General features: G+C 38.0%; 1 protein-coding gene across 4 annotated transcripts in view; it reads left to right on the top strand.

The window, feature by feature from the left end:
• Positions 1 to 1,160: 1,160 nt before the first annotated feature.
• The window catches only part of slc4a11 (solute carrier family 4 member 11), a 127,083-nt gene continuing 107,767 nt past the window's right edge, over positions 1,161 to 20,476 (top strand). For 2 of the 4 annotated variants that reach the window (XM_067613401.1, XM_067613399.1), the window contains exon 1: positions 1,161 to 1,532. In XM_067613401.1, the coding sequence (XP_067469502.1) occupies positions 1,454 to 1,532 (79 nt within the window). In that variant the 5' untranslated portion in view covers positions 1,161 to 1,453. Of the gene's footprint in view, positions 1,533 to 15,965; positions 15,990 to 20,476 lie in introns of those variants that run through there. The other 2 variants (XM_067613405.1, XM_067613402.1) reach the window with 2 other exon arrangements.

The following is a 20,476-nucleotide window of genomic DNA, read 5'->3' as shown; positions in this document are numbered from 1 at the left end:
ACACCAATAGACTGACAAACTCTATGATGGCAGGTGTGGTTAACCTCAGGGTGATAAACATCCCAAAACAATTAATAATTCAATAAAGTACATAGAAAAAAACAGCAACACAAAAGCTACAGAACAATACATTACATTCATCATGCCATACATCAGAATCAACATCAACTACGTTCACAAATATATTGTAATAAGTAAGAATTTACAAAATGTGTGTGTGTCACAGTCTAGAAATGTACAACATATACAGTATATATACAGTATATATACAGTATATATATATATATATATATATATATATAGAGAGAGAGAGAGAGAGAGAGAGAGAGAGAGAGAGAGAGAGAGAGAGAGAGAGAGAGAGAGAGAGAGCCATCATGATACAACCTTAAGAGAAAATGTTTCATCTCATACTCTTGATTCAGACCTCTAGGTGTGAGAGTCTAGAGAGTGAAAATATAAAAACTTCCTATTTGGATTAAGAGGATATTTAAATCGCCTCTCAACTCACCTTTCTCAACTTACCATAATTGAAAATATATGTTTTACAAACATAGTGTTTACAAGCTTTACCTTTAAGATAAAGTTAGTCGTTTTTAGTTATTTTCTAATTAGTCTGTGTATCAAAAGACTTGCCAATAAGGTTTCAATCATATGTTTTGAATTTGGTGAACTGTATCTTTACCTACAGTAGACCTATATGTACTGTACCTTTATATATGACTACTGCAGTAAAGAAATACTGCATCTGAGCAGGTGTTACACTGTATTTGGTGACCCATCAGATTCTGTGACCTGCAGTGTTGGAAGTAGTAGTACTTAGATCCTTTACTTAAGTAAAAGTATCAATACCAAAATGTAAAAATACTTCATTACAAGAAAAATCCTGCATTTAAAATCCTACTTAAGTAAAAGTACAGAAGTATTACCAGCTAAATTTACTTAAGTGATTAGTACTTTTACTTCAGTATAGATTTTAAATGCAGCATTTTTACTTATAATAAAGTATTTTTACATTGTGGTATTGATACTTTTAAGGATCTGAGTACTTCCTACAGGTCACATAATCTGATGGGTGACCAAACACGGTGTAACACCTGCTCAGATGCAGCGTTTCTTTCTCTCTCGGACATGAAACTAATAACTACTAGCTGAGCTTCTCTTGTCGTTGTCATGTCGGATCATCTGTGACAGTCCCAACAAATGAACCGAGCTGTCTCGCGCCTGCAGCGGTGGGCGGGGTCGCTGCTGGTTCAGGCGCTCGGCGGGCGCGTGCTGTCATCCACACCTGGTGATGACCGTTGATTACTTCATGACACCGTCGTTACTTTTTTTTTTTTTTTTTTTTTTAAATGTAGCCACTGAAAAAAACTAAGTTGACACACGTCTTTTTTTACTTTCGGACCAAAAAAAAAGAAAACGGAAAACCCGGTGAGAGAAGATATTTCGACGTTATATGGAAACCGGGAACAGTATGAAAACCGTTAAGGACGATGGAGAGGTGACCGGCTTGTCGGTGAATCGATTTACTGGAGGTAAGATGCATTTTATAACTGCCTGCTAACGGTTTTTCTTGCACAGGTATACAGCCATGACAGGTATGCATTTTTTTTTCCGTTTTCTCAACTCCGTCTAAAATAATTTAGCATTGCAAACTACTCTTAAGTTACTGACTAGCTACTTGTCATCCACAACAAGAGGTGTGTTAGCTAAGAGTTGACAGTTGCTAACTTACAGTGTTAGCTTGTTAAACTGCAGCCTGTGTGTGTGTGTGTGTGTGATGGAGAGAAATGGAGAGAAAAGAGACAGACTCCTTAATGAAATGGGACACACAAACTGCACCACAGGAGGGCTAATTTACTTAAAAGGAAAATTAGACAGTGTGGGAAGAAGACTTCATCCCTGAGTAACAGCCTCCATCATGTAGTTTCGACTGGTTACTATTTGTCAGCTGTTACAGTAATTTAGTATTTAAAGTGGGCATAGGACACCAGCTGCACAATACAAAGCTGAGAAGTTTACTATGAGAGAAAATTAACTGGCAACTGTTTTGATCATCGATTAATCGTTTTGAGTCATTTTTAAAGTCCCCCTCCACTTAAAAATATGTTTTTTCTTTCTTGTTACTTGACTTAGACATTATAGCTTTACTGTGCAGAATAATGTATGTGCAGGTTTTGACACTAGAAGGCTGTTTTCTCATTGATCTGCTGAAGGGGGAAAGTTTCTCTGTGCTCTGACCTTAAGGTGTGTACCTACCTGCATGATCTGTGACATCACAGCTAGTTTGGAGCCAATCGTGGTCCAGACCAGAATGATAATGGATACTTCTCAGTGAAGTAGGAGGCATCTTGTGTCCAGCAGTTAAACTCTATCCTATAAACTAGACTAAAATATATTTGCACAGTCATAGATTGTGTATTTTTTTGATAAGGGAGAAGGAGAAGATGCAATTTTCAGATTTTTTAACTAGTTAACTGAACTTTTTTGTGGAAAAACAATATTAGACACAAATTATTCATCAAAACAGAGTATTTTTTTAAATCTTAAAACATGTCTGGAGGGGATCTTCAAGAACAAAACCTAGAAATCTTGGTTTGAGCATCTTAAATGTGGGTTTTTTTTCTGGTTTCGTTTGTCCTCTGTGATAGTAAACTGCATATTTTTGGGTTGTGAATCGTTTGGCGGAGCAAAACAAGACAATTTAGGTTGCATTTGGGCGTTTGGAAACTGTGTAGGTTTGCAACGATTAGTCAGTTATGAGAATAGTCTATTGACAGAAATTTAATTGTTAATTATTTTGATCATCATTGAAGAAGAAATGTCCAAATGTCCAAATTCTCTGGGTTCAGCTTCTCTTTTCTGGTTTCTTCAGGCTTCTGTGACAGTAAACTGAATATCTTTAGGTTGTAGACTGTTGGTCGGGACAAAACAAGACATTTGAGAACGTCACCTTGGGTGTGATTGATATTTTTCCACAATATTTTGACATTTTATCAACCAAACAACTAATCAAATAATCAAGAAAATGACCAGATTAATCGATAATGAAAACAACTGTAGTCACAGCCCTAGCACTGTCTCAGATATTAGATTAGAGAGACAAAATACAAAATAAAATGCTCTTTCTTGCATACGCTGTAGTGGATTCACATATAAGTCTTAAAATATTGCATCCCAAGACATGCCATGGTATTTGGCAGATATGCGAGGAATACATCAGAACTAATTATATATGGATAGAAGAAAAATGTTGAGCATACAAGCAGAATAAACAGTGTCATCAGTGCCAACACACATGTAAACAAGCAGCTTTAAATTGAACAAACAGTGAAATGTGGCATCTTGAAAGCTTCATGCTTTCCAACATTGTTCTGGGTCTTACAGCGTATTTACAGAGAACATGCAACTAGGGCTGCAACTATTTTCATCATAGATTAATCTGGTAAGATTCTTTTGTGATGAATCAATTACAGTAGTCGTTTTGTCTATGAAATGTCAGAGAACAGTGAAAAATGCCCTTTATATTTTCCCACAGCCCTAGTTGATGCATTCACATGTCTTGTTTCGTCCGACCATTAGTCCAAAACCCAAAGAGATACAGTTCATCTTCACAGAAGACAAAAAAATCCTCATTTGGAGAAGCCAGCAAATATTTGGCATTTTTGCTGCAGTGCTACATGCAACTGGAAAATATGCTTTACCTCCTAGATTTCACTGCAATGGCCAAAGCTACAGATACAGCAACAAAAATACTGTATTTATGACAGTTTAGTTAATTTAGTAGAGAGATGATGGAAGATAAGATACAATTCAGGGATCACAGCTTTTACAAGAAACGGGTAAAGAGGTAGGTACAGAAAATCAGAAAAGTAAAAAGTAAAAGTACATGTACCAAACGATAATCTTTAGATCAAATTGATAAGTCCATTGACAAAAAATGAATATACTGTTCTGATAATCAGTTTCCAAGTGAAGTTTCTCTTACATGATGAATTTAATATCCTTGGATCTATTGACTGTTGGTCAGACAAAACAAGCAGTTTAAATATGTAACTTTGGGCTCTAGGAAACTGTGATCAGGATTTTTCACAATGTACTCACATCTTATTGACCGAACAAATATTCTTAATCAATCCTATAATCCTTAGTTGTTGTTGTCCTACTACAGAAAAAATAGTGTAAATATGTTCAAAAGCATTAGTGCAGTTCCAAATATCCCTGAGCAGAAGGACATTGTGACTTGTGATGTAGTGCTGATGCAACATTTATGATGTAATAGATGTACAGTGTAGTAGTAATCTAATAAGCATGAAAGTGAAGAAATGTAAAAATGTAAATGATCAGAAACAGGATTTGGGGGGGGAGATCACAGGAGAAGACTTTTCCTTCATACTTAAGTCTTTTTTGTCTTTTTCTACTCATTTCGTACATCATGCTTGTATAGAAACAGTTCATAGAAAGACAAAGTATTAACCTCTTGAACCTTCCTTTGCCTTATCTTGTAATTTTAATTGGTCTTTTGTAGAACTGAGTCTTAAGCTTTATAGTGCTGAATACTTGCAAAGTTCACAGCCTTGTTTAAAAGAATTCTGTTTACCTGTGACCTTGAATTTTCTCCAACAAGCACTTTTTTCCCTCACATCATTCAGTGTGTATTGTGTAACTGCCTGTCTGAACTAGGATTAGCTCTTTTTTTTTTTATGTGCCATTTGGCTGGCACTTTCATCCTGAGCTCCTCGTGGACTTGAGAGTGCATACATGTTGTTTTGTTCCAGTGAGAGTCAAGCCTCTATCTCTGACGCTGTTAACGCCATGTTGACCTACTCGGGGAATACACCCTGTTAGTACTGTACTTTACACGTTAAGAAAAACCATGTAGGGTCAGACTATATAGGTGTTTTATGGTTGATTTATATTTTTAAATTGAATTCAGTGACAGCTGATATTCTGTACAGGATGCACAACTGTACAGTATTTTAAAATCTAACAATTATTACAGTGTATACTGTATATCAATACTTGTATTTTCCATTTTTTTATCAGTTCTTCTGGTACAAAGACCTGACTTGTGTGCAGATACTCTGACTTCTGAATATGTGAAAAAAGGGCAAATAGTCAGTGTTTCAACTATAGAAGAAAAACCTCTTTGATAGGATTTTTCTCTGGAATTTTGAGAAACTATTATGGATAAAATAACCAAATGGGAATCATCAATTTATGGCTAATTCAGTGAGTTTGTCAATGAAAAATAAAGGTACTTCATCACATTGATGCAATAATCCTGCAAATCCAGTATCGCCATAAAGAAGTTCATTAACTTGCAACAATGCCTGCAGAGACCTAACAGAGCGAGAGATATTATTAAAGTTATAGCGTCCTCTGTATAAAGGGTAGGACTTTATACACAATCGAATACATTTATTTACACTACACAGTTGTTTGGAATCTGCCAACATTAGAGGTAAGGTACTAGTAATTTTGATCAATTACACAATAAATCAGTCAGCCTTTACCATTATTTTTAATGATACATAGTTAGTTGAACTTTTTAAGCCAATATGAGCAGTCTGCACAATCCACTGAGTTAAAGACGACCTTCTATTCCAAACTAAGATAATAAAGATTCACAAAATCTACTTTAAAAATAAAATAATGTATCTGTCCAAAAGTATTTTTCTATCCAGAAATTACAATTGGATATTAGTCAGTAGCTAACCCTAGGTCTTCCAATATATTCAGATTTTAATAATTTGTTTGTTTTTTGTTTGTATTTTTTGGAGCAAATATTATGTAAAAATGTTCAGAGTACATCTACAGTGTTTTGCTGTACTGTCTACCAGGGACATGTTTCACCAAATTTGCAATTTGCGAGCAGCGACTTGCAACTTGAGATCATCTCGGGTCATGTTCATTTCAACACTAATCAGAAGAAGCACCATACTTGCATGTGCATGCGAGAGGACTCTAGGAATTGCAAATTTACTTATTTGTGAGTGACAAATCATTTGTGAAACAGGCCCCAGGACCTCCCCTTCTCTGCCTCCTCTGTCAGCCTTAAACAGCAGTGTCAGTGGTGTGTTCATGGACGCATGGGAATTTGGTTCACAGTGTTAATTGTTTGTTAAGTGTCATTCATTAACTGCTGTCTGGCAGGACTGCAGTGAAATCAAGTAGCTACTGGTAAAGCCATTAATCAATCAGCTCCGATACAGCGACTGTGGACAGTTACTTCACTTCCAGCTCCTTCAGTCACCTTTTTGAAGCACTTTACTTGCCAAGTTGAATAAGTACAACCGTTTGTTTGTGTTAAACTGGTATTGGCTTAATAGAAAAACATGGTACAGTATAAGGACTTACGTAAAATGTAAAACATCTGGGTACTTTTTCATTCTTGTTTCATCTTTATTATTTCTCAGCTCATTAATCTACTTCAGTCTATAAATTGTCCAAAATAATGATAAATCCTCATTACAAGTTATCAAAGCTCTAAGTCATGTCAATGAATTGTTTTGCTGTCTGAGTCCAGAAATGAAAATGTAATCAGTTTACAATGAAATGAAAACAAAGAAGAGCCAGCATCAGCTCACATTTAAAGCTGTTATGAACAAATATTTGGCATTTATACTTGATAAAGGACCTAAACAATGAATCACCTTAATGAAATGAATCACTTTCTTCTAGCTACAGCAACCGCTAACATCAGACTAAAATACAATAGGATTTACTTCACTCATACTTTTTGCATTATTTGTAACCTGTTATTTTATTAGCATAATGGCTATCCAATTTCTGGCTTATAAATTACTGCAGAGTCAGACGAACAAAAGATAACCAAACAAACAGAATTTATATGAAACCTAGACACCTAAAACTATGTTGTTTTCATATTAATATTGTTTTAATAATTAATTTAAGCCAAAACAAACTTGTCGTAAAGCTACATTAAGTCATTTTTGACCTCAAGGGATTAAAACAAATTCACAGAAACACAGATATAATATTAGATTATTAATTTGTCATGGATAATGTGTGCCCACCTAGAAATCCAGCAGAAAAAGAGCAACGGTATCCTATTGGAGTCTTGTGTTAAATCCAGTATTCAGTCTGCTGGTATCCACCGACTCCTGAGAACAATATCTGGCTCTTTATTTATGTCACGCACACCAGCGTGCACCCTCGCAGCCATGCAGACGCGGAAAGCATGAATTGGCCTTTGGTTTGCAAGATGCTCCTCTTTCATACCGGCCAGGTAGCATACACTCATTTCGTCTGAGCTTTCTTTCTGGAAACTACAAACTATTGTTTTATATTGGAGGATTATCAAGAGTGGTGTGACTTAACCATAAAGTCTGTGTGTAACAGTGAGCTAAAACAGGCTAACAGCTGCACAAAGCTGTGGAATTAGGTGTTAATTTTCACTGGGTTCACAGCTGAATTTTCACATTGCAGTCATTTGATAATGTAGGAATATCACTTCATGCATGTTTGTTTTGACACATTTGTCTGTATACTGTACTGCCATTTTCTCTGTATTATAACTGCATGTTCAGTTAAATTATTATGAAATTATTTGGCAGTATCATACAAACCTATTGTTCTCTTCATCCAAGTGTGTCTAATTCAGTACAAGTATTTGTCTTGGTTGATGTGCTGCAGTACATAGGACATAGACATAAATGATCTGAAGAGCAAGTATCATGAGGTGACAACTCAGGTCACCTTGGCCTTAAAAGGGATTGTCAACTTTTTCATAAAGAAAATCAGGCACCAGTCTATTGCAACAGGAGAAATTACCCTTAAATTTATGATGTCACCAGGATAAAAGAAAATCAGCCGCTTAATGAACAGTGAGTTTGTTGATAGAAAAATATTTTTGTGCAAACCTCTGTACAAAAATGTAATTTAAATTATCTCTACCTCTTGTTCCACAAATGCAGACGTCCATTGATTCTTAAAGGAAAAGTTGAAAATTTTACATCCCAGTTTACACACACTGATTAAACTGTCGTGAGACTCAGGGTTGAAATATGTGGATCCTTTCTGAAAATGCATTTCATATTGTAAGATTGACTTATTTTGCTCTTGATTTGGATATTTGCAGGCCAACATCTAGCGTAGGTTAAATCTGAGCTTTATTTAGCAACCTGACAGAAGCTAGGACCTACTGTCAAGCTTTACATCGAGATTTAGTCAATTAAATGTTTTGAAACAACTATAATATGCAACTTAGACACTTAAGAAACTTATTTTTTTAATCTAATTTAGCCCTTTTAAACCTAGTCTATTGATCAGCAAATCTCTATCCTTCCTATGGGGTCCTGTAACAATAATTTGGGAGAATATTGCAGGAACTTGGATTTATTTTTAATATTTATTGGTGCTTACTGTAAGGCAGCATTGTCAGACGTTTTTCCTGACACATACATTCCACCTTTTTTTTTTTTGGAATGTTTTTTTCCACAGACTTGAGTGAGTCATAAGTGTAAAAATAGTAAGAATGAATGTATAAATAATCACGAGGGAAACATAAGTTAATGATACCGGTGCAGTGCTAAATCATTTGGGACCATATCCAGAGTGTGTGCGTGAGCGGGACTGCATGCATTTTGTTTGAATATGTCTGTGTGTGCGTGTTTGTTTGTGTGCGGTTTCATGACAGACGCATTTTGTTATTCTCCTTGGCAAGCTGCACTTGGCCAGCATCTGAAAACGGACAATGTAAGGCAGGAGTCAGTCAGGAGGAGAGGAAATCCCACCCTGTGTTTGTCCACTAACTGTGTCTTTGCTGTCTTCCTGCTTGGAGCACAATACAACAAGGTGCCCTTCGCAGTTTATTGCAGTGGTTTAATGTGTTCTGTAGGTGCACAGAATTTTAAAGCATTCAGCAGAGAGACCTTTTTTTTTTCTCTCAAAAGCAGGTCTGCACAAGCAAAGAGAGAGGCTTCTTTTCAAAATGAGATGGCTTAATCTATTTTGATAATAGTGACATGCACTCATGCAGAAATATTAATAGCACAAAGTAGCAGCCTTTAGTCTTGGCTGATAAAATGAAACACTTCTGTAGACTGGATTCTGAATGACGAACATCAGGAAATTATAATTTTTCACAAAAGAGATGGGTAGTGATTTCAAAATTAATTATTTAAGCACACATCAGATAAAGTAAGTACCACATACAGTATTATTGGATTTACCATGACTATTAATCTACAATAATTTTGACATTTTATTATGGATAAAGTGAAATATGAACCAACCCAACAATTGCTGCTGTCCACAAGGCTGTTCCACAGTTTTTGTTCAAATTAATATTGTCATGACTCAAGTAGTGCACTGTTTGACTAGAAAAAAAGAAAAACACCGATAAATGATGAATGAAAATGAAATATGAAAAATAAAGTTTTAGAGCACTTAACAACCGCATTTATCATCAGATAGCAACATCTTGAAAATTTGTAAAATTACATAGATAAATAAACAATGTTAGTGCACACAGTAGCACCCAGCAGCATTTCTTTATTTTTCATCCCAATGAACATTTATTTAACACAACATCTGCCCGTGGAGTGGCGAACTTGGCGCAAGGGGTCAACAATGTCGTTCCACAGCAGCCACACTGACAAGGCTGCCTGCAGATGTGTCAGGAGGGCCAGCCCTATAAACGCCAACTGACCGACTGATGAAGGTGCGCCATTGGTCAGCCAATTGCCATGTGACTGAATGAAGGTACACCATTGGTTGGCCGAAAGTCGCCGCTTCTGTGTCCGTTTCAAATTAAAAGCCCTCACATTCCAGCCATATACAAGGTTCTGACCTGCCGATTATCTCAAAATGCCAGATACTGGCCTGATTAATCAGCCAACTGATTAATGTTAAATTAATTAAATGTGAATTCAAACACATAAACTCGGCAGACAGAAGCAGACACCACCATCATGAATGTTAAATTAGTATTTTATCCAGGTGCTCTTGTAAGAGATTGTGATTTACAGTGAGGGGAGAGGGGGCACGATGATCCACGTTGCTGATTTGACCATTTCACTCACTCACTTGAAAGTTAAAAGTGTCTGTGTCAGCATTGCTTCCCCATAAGGGCTTTTGGAAATGTAAAGACAACAAACATTTCCTGTAGAGGGTGTGCATGTGTGTGTAGAGGCCATCAGACCAGCGTGCCACACTGCAGGGGGAAAATATGTAAGGGAAGCTGGATGTCAAAGGACATGGCCACTATCTTCAATTTAATGCCACTTCTATGCTCTGCAAATTTTTGTATCTGACCGATCCAAGATTAGTCAAAGCTCCATTGAGATTGAAATCACCTGTCTGTGTTTCTTTATGCTGTACACGATACTTAATATTTGAAAAGATGAAAAGATGTAGAACAAAATCTTACTACTCTGATGAAGGCATTTTTCTAAAAATGGAACCACAGAACAAACAGAATAGAAAAGATAAACCTACAGTAGTGTTCCTGTTTTTAGCATCCGTAGTTTCCAGCAGAGGGCAGTGTGTATGTGTCTCTGTGTCAATGGACAACATAATTTGTCCTGTTGAGTGGTCTTATGTTATTCAAGATCTTTTGCTCAGAAATCCCTTGTCACTGGGATGATTTAGTCTTCATTTGCATAAATAGAATTATGTTATATAACTGGTAGCCATATATTATTCTGTCCGTAGTTATCAACACATACGGTTACTGTGCATTTTGTCTGCACAAGCCTGAGAATTATTGATCACGTCTGTAAATCTGTAGGCTTTATATCATTCACTGGCCAACAATCTGTAAATTCTACTTTATCAATTATGGAGAAACCTTGCATTTGCATCAAAGAGACATTCATCCTGTAATGTCAGATTTTATTTGTCATTTATTACCTTTTTCTCTGCTGCTGACTTTATCTCCCCTCGGGCAATGATAAAGATCATCCTTATCACATTTTTATTTGGACATTATGAGGAATATTTATTGGGGCAGTCGTAGCCTCGAGGTTGAGGAGGTGTGTTTGTGACCAGAGGGTTGCTGGTTCAAATCTGAGAGGCTCTGCCAAGAATTAGACAGGGAAAGTCAATAGACAACAGTCACATGCCTTTGAGCGAGCAAGTGTTGCACTTTGCAGGGGCACATGGCTGTTATTGGACACATGCGAGGATTGATTCTGTCAAACTCTAGGCAACCTTGGCATCCATTATTTGGCTGCCAAACAAAACACACATGTAGTTCATGATGAGATATAACCACTCTGGTGCTAGTAAAGCAACTGTGCTGGGACTGTTGGAGTGAGTGGTAGTCTGCAGCGGGTAGGTGTTGGAGTGATGACTGAAATGTGTTTGTAGGACAGACAGAGTTAAATAATACCTTTTTTTCCCTTCTCTGTTTTCTTGTGGATTTGTGGTGGATAATTTATGTTTAACATTACAAAAATGACATGTTTACAGTAAATAAAGGGGACAAAAGAATGGACTCATGTTTGGTTAGGTTATGTAATAATAATAATAATACCTTAACCTTAAACATTACTTAACAAGTTACAGTAAAAACAAAGAATAAGAAGTAAATAATATCCAAAACATAAGAGATGAAACAAGATAAAATAATTAAAAACAATAACAGATTCCATCAGTTAAGAAAAAGCTGTGAGATAAAAAACGTTTTAAGAAGGAAGGATGTTAATTAAGTGACTGTAACAGCTTGAGAGGCTGAAAGATTTGTACTGAATATACTTTTATGCTGCGTTCTACTTGCCAGTCAGTATGGTATGTGTGCTGGTTCTGGTTTGTAAAGGATTGCCAATAGATTAATCAGGCTGAATGATAATCAAAAGACATTAGAAAGCATTGTTTCTCTTTGAGGCAGCCAGGTCAAGACTACAATTAAAGTTAGGTTAAAGCTATCAGTAAAGTTCATTTGTGTTCAGCAGCAACAAAAACAGGATGATAGGAAGTTGCCAATAATGATTCTGTCTTTGACCAAATTGTTTGTGAAAGTGAGCTTCAGTCTGAGCATGCTTCCTGTTTTCTGAGTGTGTGTGTGTGTTGCTGCACTGAACCAGCCGACTTCAGGACAATAGAAGGTCAAAGAGCACATCTGTCAGCAGGAACGCTGTCACCGAACTTCCAAAAACATAAAATACAAAACTGTTGGGGGGGGGGGGATTAAACTGTTTTCTGGATGCACTGAGCAAAACTCAGGAGACTCAGTGGCCACACATTTCTCTGTTCTCTTTTTAGCATCATCAGGTTCGGCTAACCCATTGTTGCTAACTTTGGAGCTTCCCCCTTCACTTTTCCAGCAGTTGGGGAAACAATATACGTGACTTACTTTGTCTTGAGAAGCTGCAGCATTTATTAACTGACACACTGTAGCCTGTACTCTACATTTACTACCAGATTGACAACTTACTGCTAATCTACCTCTGCTCCACTCGCATTCACTGTCACTTTTCTGCTGCTCGCTCTCTCGCTCAAATGCTATTGATTTCTGAATGAATGGATATTTGGCGTTATTTTTGGCATCAAAAAAATCTTTTTTTGGCCTGGTGGGGGTCTTCGTTGGCCTGGCAGCCCGCCAGACCTGTACAATTATAAGGGAAACACTGCACCACCGTTTTATAGTTGTAACAGTAGCAACGCAGTAGGCTACGGCTGAGCCTATGACATAAGCACGTCGACAGTGTTTTTGTAATTACTCTCACTGCCAGAAGGGGGAGACAAAAGTCCTGCACCCCAGCTTTAAATCATGAAATTCACAGTTTAGTATTTTCTTTAAAGGTTGGAGCATCTTATGAAGTAATTATTCATGATGTTTCAAATAGACTGGCAATCAATTAGCCGATCAACTAAAAATTAATCACCGATCGTTCTGAGTCATTTTTCAAGAAATAAATTCCAAATTCTTTGACTGCAGGTTCTCAATTTAAAAAAAAAAAAAAAAGTCTTCTATGATTGTAAACTAAATATCTTTGGGTTATGGACTGTTCAGGACAAAAGAAGACATTTGAGGACGTCACCTTGGGCTTTGGAACGGTGACATTTTATTGACCAAAAGACTAATTGATTAATCGAGATTCAACAGATTAATCAATAATGAAAATAACTGTAATTTCAAATAAAATGAAATATCAACTATCAAAGAAAATGACATTTTACTCTTATAAAAATTCCGGTAATAATGGATTTGTTTGTTTGAGCCTGGACCACAGTTGAGTTGTTTGCCCTCCCACTCACCCTGCTAGTTTTCTTTCATACGAATTACAAGAACACAACAAATTATACAACACAACCACAGAGAGCACAACCACCCTTATGCACCTTTAATGAGGTGAAAAACAAGCACTTCTCTTTCACAACCCTAAAAGGAAAAAAATGTTATCAAGTCAGCCTTGAATTTTATTCTCTGCTCATTTGTCAGCGAAACATTTCAAGCTTTAATTTTCTTGCCAAGTGTCACTAATGATGATATCGTGACACGAGCAGGAGAATTTTCTTCCTGTACCAGTGAAGTTTTGGTCCGCACCCAGGTTCAGAAATAGAGTCCATATTACCACAGTTTTTAAGTAAACTGCTCTCAGATTCATACTAAACCGCCGGTGTGAAAGTATACGTGGATAAAAGGTCTACCAAACATGCACACAGCGCTGGATGTTGAATTGCGTGTGTAATTACATCCCTGCGCTGATATGTGTGTTCACCTGTGTGTCATCCCAGTTACATTTCCCTGAGACGTTTTTGCCTGAGAGAACATAATCAAGTTGTTCTTCTCCAAATTAAATCTGTAGCTAGTTTGTGACCTGAAATATGCCCTCATCCCCTTGGCAATACTTACAGCTTGGTACTGAACGCTGTTACACACACACACACACACACACACACACACACATACACACCCCCACCCATACAGAGGGAATTGCGGGAGGCTACATTCTGATAGCTCCTGCAGTGATGTGTGTGGGCACCAGAGTAACAAAACCAGCTGCTCCCCTCATCCTCCTTCTCTACCCCCTTCTCCTCCTCTTCATCATCTTCCTCATCTCCTCCTCCTCCTGTTTCCTTCATCTCTCTTCCCTCCTTTATTCCCGAGTGTTATTATGATTATCACTGTGCCGCTCTCTTCCTGTGCCAGCGTACAGCATAAACAACAACAACAACAACAAAGACGATGCTGACGGGGAAAAAAAAAAAAAAAAACAGACCTCCCCCATTGCGTGCACGCATACACACATGCACATGCACACACATGCACATGTAAAAAAAAAAAAAAACTGACAGGCACACAGGCTTACAGACACACACATAAAACAGAAAGACAAAATAGACGCCTACACATCGACAGAAAGACAAGATAGATGCCTACACATGCAGACACTGAGGTGTAGTTAAAATACATGCACGCACATATACAGTAGACACACACACTTGGCTGCTAATGAAGGTTGTTCCCAGTCAAAAGGTGGGAGCAGGATTCCCTCACTGATTGATGACTCATTGAGGCAATAGCTGTCGCTGTTTGTGCACCATTACTTGCTATGCTGTATTACCCTTATTCCTACACTGCTGCAGACACAGCTACCTTAGGAGTCCCGTGGCTTATCAAAACAGGGTCGTCAGGCTTTAAAATCACCAAGTGAAAAATCTTAACGCTGGTGCAGAGACGCGTTGGCATCCTAATGAGTTGTACACCACATCCTGGCATCTGGCACAAGGACAAAAGGACACCACATACACAGCAGCAGCACAGTCCTGTACAATACTAGACTACAAATCAGTTAAATCACATCATTTCTGCAAGCATATATTCATAATGGCTGTATATCGTGTTTTTTAGAATAGGTAGCTGATGTTACATTCTAGTTTACTAGTGTATATTTACAGAAAGGACTATGCTCTCCTAACTGATAACTTACTGCTCAGGAGTTTTGTTTTTTTTATTCTGACATAGACTGTAGAGGGAAATTGTTTCACCCTGTAGGTCTAGTGTGAAAACAAATCTGAGTCTACAGCCATGCCAGCAGGTGTGCGAGTCTGTATTTAGTCACAGTGGTGTTTTGAGATAAACGCTTACATCAGCACGCTAACATGGTTCATAATGACAATGCAAACTTGCCTGATGTTTAGAAGGAACAATGTTTAGCATGGTCACCATTTTAGTTTAGCCTTTTTTAGCATGTGAACATTTTGCTTATCAGCACTGAAGTACAGCTACAGCTGATGGTAATGTCATTTCTTTTGCAGACATTTGATGATAATCCAAAATATTGAACAAAAAACAGGGGATCACCAAAGTCAGGAGGATTCATCCTGTAGGGACAATGAATGTTTGTACAAAATTTAGTGCCGATACTTCCAGAAGATGTGGAGATACTTCACAAGATAAGTGAAAACTAGATGAAAAACTACAAGCTCTATTTTATATATTATATATATAAAAAAAATAGGTGAATAGATAAAGGGTACCACTAATAAAGAGGAAATATAATCATAATTATGTGCGTTATATGTACAGGATTTATCTTTCAGTCCTCTGCTCTTCAGGCTGTCCAGCTCACATGACAGGTTTCTGCTTAGAGCACTCAGTATGTTGACCCACTCTACAGTTTTATTTGCACTGTGGGACTGTCAGTGTTAAGCTCCTGCTCTGTTGCTTAGAAAAGGTACACACTGCAGCTTGTTGGATCATCTCAATGATTGTTGAGTGTTGACTTTGAGGTGAGATCTCATCAAGATAAATGATTCAAGTAAAATCCTGGAAAAATGGTCACATTATTTGTACCTTTTTGTCATGCTGTTCTGTTTCCTCTGCTGCATTGTATATCTCCTCTGATTAATTTTGTTTGCTTATAGTATTGCCAATGTTTTGTGATTGATGGTTGATTAGTAAGGTCTAAGATGGCTTGTTCTGTGTTTCTTCTCTAGTGATGAAGGAACGCAGAAATGACTTGATGTAACTGAGTCTCCTGAGTGCAGGTCAAACTTTTAAATGCCCCATGGGCCTTGTGAGTGTTACACCCTATCACATATAAACCCTCACTTTATTTTTTGTGGCTTTCTTGCTTTCTTGCTTTTTCTTATTAAAACAGCAGGAGGTCTGAGAGAGAGAGAGAGAGACACTCACACCATATAGAAGATTCTGGCAGGATTCAATCCCAGGCCAGCGGGGCGGTACATGTGGTTCCAGAGGCGGGGGTCCTAACTGCTAAACTCTCTCAGTGCACCTTATTGCTTTTTAGTGGTTAAGGCAGTTCACAAGTGGTGATTCATCACTCACTAACACACACACACGAAGCTGTAAGCTTCCTGGAGGCCATTCCCACCTCCAGCCTCATAGCACCCGCTGATGCCTAGCCACAGAGTAACTGCAGGGTCATTCCAGATGCCTCCCTTTGCACACAGTATCATCTGAAACTGGAATTTTATCTTTGTTTTTTACACACAGAGACCTCCCACTCCAGGCATGTGATGGAACTACCTTTTGATGCCAATTAGCTGGCAAGAGCGAGCTACAGTTTTTACTAGATGTGTCGCTCTGAGCAGAAACAAGAAGCAGACTTGGCTTCAAGCCTTCAGCTGGAGTCTGAGGCACACTGGGATTTTCTTTTAGAGAGAGAGGGAGGCTGACAGCAGCCTCTGTCAGACTATAAGAGTACATATATACTATATATACTGTGTCTGTCTGGACAAAATAATATAAACTCATCCAATAAAATTACAAATAATACATGCTAAACATCATTATATTAATACATATATTAAATAAAAACGAACCCAGCTGAGTCAAAAGAAATAAATGCAAACTCATGCTGCTCTGCACTGCGTACTGTACACCTACCTACGCAACATTACAATTTTAGCATTTAATCAATTCTGTGTTTACGTGCCCATGTGAACTTTATATCGGTCAAAAGAAGGAAAACACTTACTTTTGTTGTGTTGTGTGGCATGCACTTCCTCTGAAGCTTGGCATGGTGCTGCTATTTTAGGAATGTAGTAAACTATTGGAAATTGGCACTTTATTAACATAGACTCACAAAGCTTTAGGCTATCACCTTAACCCAAACAAGGCAGACATCAGTCCAAATCGCTGCTGAACTGCATAACAACAGGGCACTGTGGTATTCCTGAACCCTACAAATTATATAAACTATTTGCCAAGAGCACCTGCCCCATGTATATTTGTGGACAGCATAGCTCTGAGGTAGGACATGTTTTACACATTTTACAAAATAATAAGCACCCAGAGCCCAAGGTGATGTGTAACTGCGTGAGGGCAAAGTTCTTCATGAGAATCTCGTTCCTGTTATCAAACAATAAGGCAACAGTATTTTTTTGTATCTTTTGTGTGCACCAAAAGAAGACTGGCAGTTGATCAAATAAGACGCTGCATGTTGCAGTTGCACAAATGGGGCCTGCCAGGTGGAACTTTGTTGTTATGCATGGCAGGGAAGCAGCCTAAAAAGCACTTACTGTACATTCCCTAAGCACAAAACATTGTTAAAAGCATTGGAAAAGAAGAAACAGGGCAAAACAAACAACACATATACTGTAGTGAATAAATGAAAATTAGGATTTAAACCTTCAGTGTTGGCTCTAAGTCCACAGTGACTTGAAGTAAGTAGACAGTAAGCGTCCAGTGTGAGGGACAGTTGAACAAAGCATATGGCTGTGGCAGGTTATGTGATGCCACTTGTGCCCTCCAGTTCTGCCTGTTGCCAACTGATTGCATAAACCACAGTCAAAAATAAGCCTTAAAGGTCTAACTCCAGTATCTAGAGCCACAACTTGTATATGCTCTCTATGACCCAGTAGGCTGTATCTCCCCTAAGTTTGGGTGTAATTGAAATGAAGAGTACTAGATAAGGTAATGGAAGCCTAATGTTGTACAAACATGGAAGCTGTTTTGTTTTTAACAGCAGCTCTGTACTGGATTCTTCTTTCTGGCCGCAAGGTCAGCTACAACTAGTGTACAAAATTAGTTAAATATTTCTGTTTACATGACTCTGTCTCCCTGCTTGTGATATTATGATAGTGAGTGCCAACACTCCTCCATGATGAATCATTTAAGTATATTTTAAGCAAATATGCTTAAAAAGCTTCTCAAATGTAAATATTTGATGTTGTTTTTCGTCTTCTATTATGTTAAACTAAATATGTTAGGGATTTGTTAGGACATAACAAGAGATTTATAGAAGCCAGGTCACTCAGTGTCAAGTCAAAAATCTTGCTAAGCACCATGCTATCAGCTAGTCATCTTAACAGACACTTGAGGCTGACACAGTTGGCTTGTCCTTTTTAGTAGTGTCATCTACAAAGTTTTATTTTCTTCAGTAGCAGAAGTTCTGCATAATTAGTGATATAAAACATACCTGCACTTGTAATGTTGTCAGTGACCTCGCTGATGAAGGCAAAGAAAAGCTACCGGACAGTTAACAGCTGTGGAGAATATGCAGACTGCAAACCAGTTACACAAGTTGCTTCACATCTTAAATTCCGTGTAAAGCAATAATAAATATGTTCTTAGTTTGTCACACTACCCAGCCAAATTTGAATGATTAAAAAAATGCCAAGTATTTAAAATTAGGTTTCAAAATTGTGGAAAATAAGCAGTCTTCTCTGCTCTCAAACGCTGGGGGTGTGTATGCTGAAGGCACTGAAAGCATGGACCAACTGAACAGCCTCTGAGTTAGCAATGCTTGTACCAAACTCCTGTACAAAAATACACAATTAAAAATAGGCATTGTTTGTAGGTGTAAGACAAGCAACATGGATGATATTTTAAAAATAAAGTATTGTTAGGAGCCACGGTTTAATTTTGCATCTATTTTGTGGGTAAATGTGGACTTATATCAGTAAAAATGTAACTTAAATGACTAGTTAACAAGCGATCCATCACAATTCATCGTTATGTTAAATTGTCGGTTTTTTCAATGGAGTTCAGCGCGCTTAACGTTACTCACTTCTCTGCCAAAAAGTCCTTGGTAGCTTCGATGTGGCTATCATCCTTGGAGCAACTACCTCTCGTGCCGTGCTTTTTGGTGAAGTGCTGCCCGTCAAATACTCCTCCTCTGCCCGGAGATCTCCCAGACAAACAGCTGGTGCTGAAGCTGAAGCCATGGGCTGCAGCTGGTGTCGGTCGCTGCTGGTGCCGCCTCCGTTGACCCTGCCCGTCCTTCCGGCCGAACACCTGGTGCTGAAGCTGAAGCCGCTGGTGGCTCCACCCTTCAACAGACACTTCAGCTGGGTTTGAAATGACTCCTTGAGAGCTCACGTTGACTGAAAATGGCGCCATTCACCAGTAACAGTAGATTATCCAACATGAATCCCAGTTGTCTCTGATGAATGTTTATAAAAATACTTGGTGTAAAATGTAGGAACTATGAGTATGTGCGCTCTAGTGTTTATATAGTTGGGGAGCGGTCGTGCTAGTAACCCCTCTACGTCATTAAGCCATCATTTCAGGCCTGCCCAAAAAAGCCTTAACACCGAAATGGTGAAAAACAGTTAAATGCTCTGACTCGACAGTTCAGTACTACATAGTTCAGTCTTTTCATGTTTCCAGCAATTATTTTCTAACATGTATAATGTGTTGGAATTACATGGACTTTAAGAAAAAACAAATCCTGTTAACAAGAAACAAGAAAATGTAAGTTCTTGTATAGTCAGTTATTCAGGTCCTCTGAGTAGAACTGTACAAGCTGACATGTAAAGTAAACATTTTGGGAGTAGGGGTTTCAGTTCAGTTTACGTTATTTACTCATCTTCTTAACACATATGCTTTCCTAAATTTACTAGCCAATAGCAGTTCTTCAACTACAAGCAGCAACCATTGTGAAAACAGGAGTACTGGTAGGGCAGGTCTGACATGACACCAAGCAAGTAACCTCTGTCAGTCACTTGCTAGGTGGCCTGTAGGCACCAAGCGGATCCTCCACTTCAACCTGTCAAGACCGAAAGCAAAAACATTCGATGTGAGAACAGAAATTTAAGAACAGAGAATGTCGTTTTAAGGGAAATGAAAAAGGAAGCAAATAAAATCAAGGATTACTGATTACATGAATGCACCCCACAGCTTTGTTCTTAACAGACTGTTTTTTATTCATGGCATTTTTTCGCATACAGATGGTTATGGGGGGTTTTCTGTTGTCGTTGTTTGTTTTGTTTTGTTTTTTAACATTGTGCTTAACTTGACTCCACCTTAGGTGCACTGATGATCCACCATATTGATGAGATTTGAATTATTTGGCATCAGTAAATGAGAAAAATGGAAGAAAGTGTAAATCCAACCTCAAGGCTTCATTGATAATGTCACAGGCAACTTGTTTTTCCAGTCCGTCAACTACTACACTCTCCTTACTCACTGCCCTTTATTGACATATACCAAGACATGGTATTGTAACGTAACCATGCCGCTTGGTGTTTAACTAGAGTATACCCACCATGACACCTGGGTTGCTGGTTGATGGTGGGTGAGAACACTTGAATTATC

Source organism: Thunnus thynnus, chromosome 16 (genome assembly GCF_963924715.1).
Source record: "Thunnus thynnus chromosome 16, fThuThy2.1, whole genome shotgun sequence".
In the NCBI taxonomy this organism is placed as follows: domain Eukaryota; kingdom Metazoa; phylum Chordata; class Actinopteri; order Scombriformes; family Scombridae; genus Thunnus; species Thunnus thynnus.
This window is presented reverse-complemented; position numbering and strand designations above follow the sequence as displayed.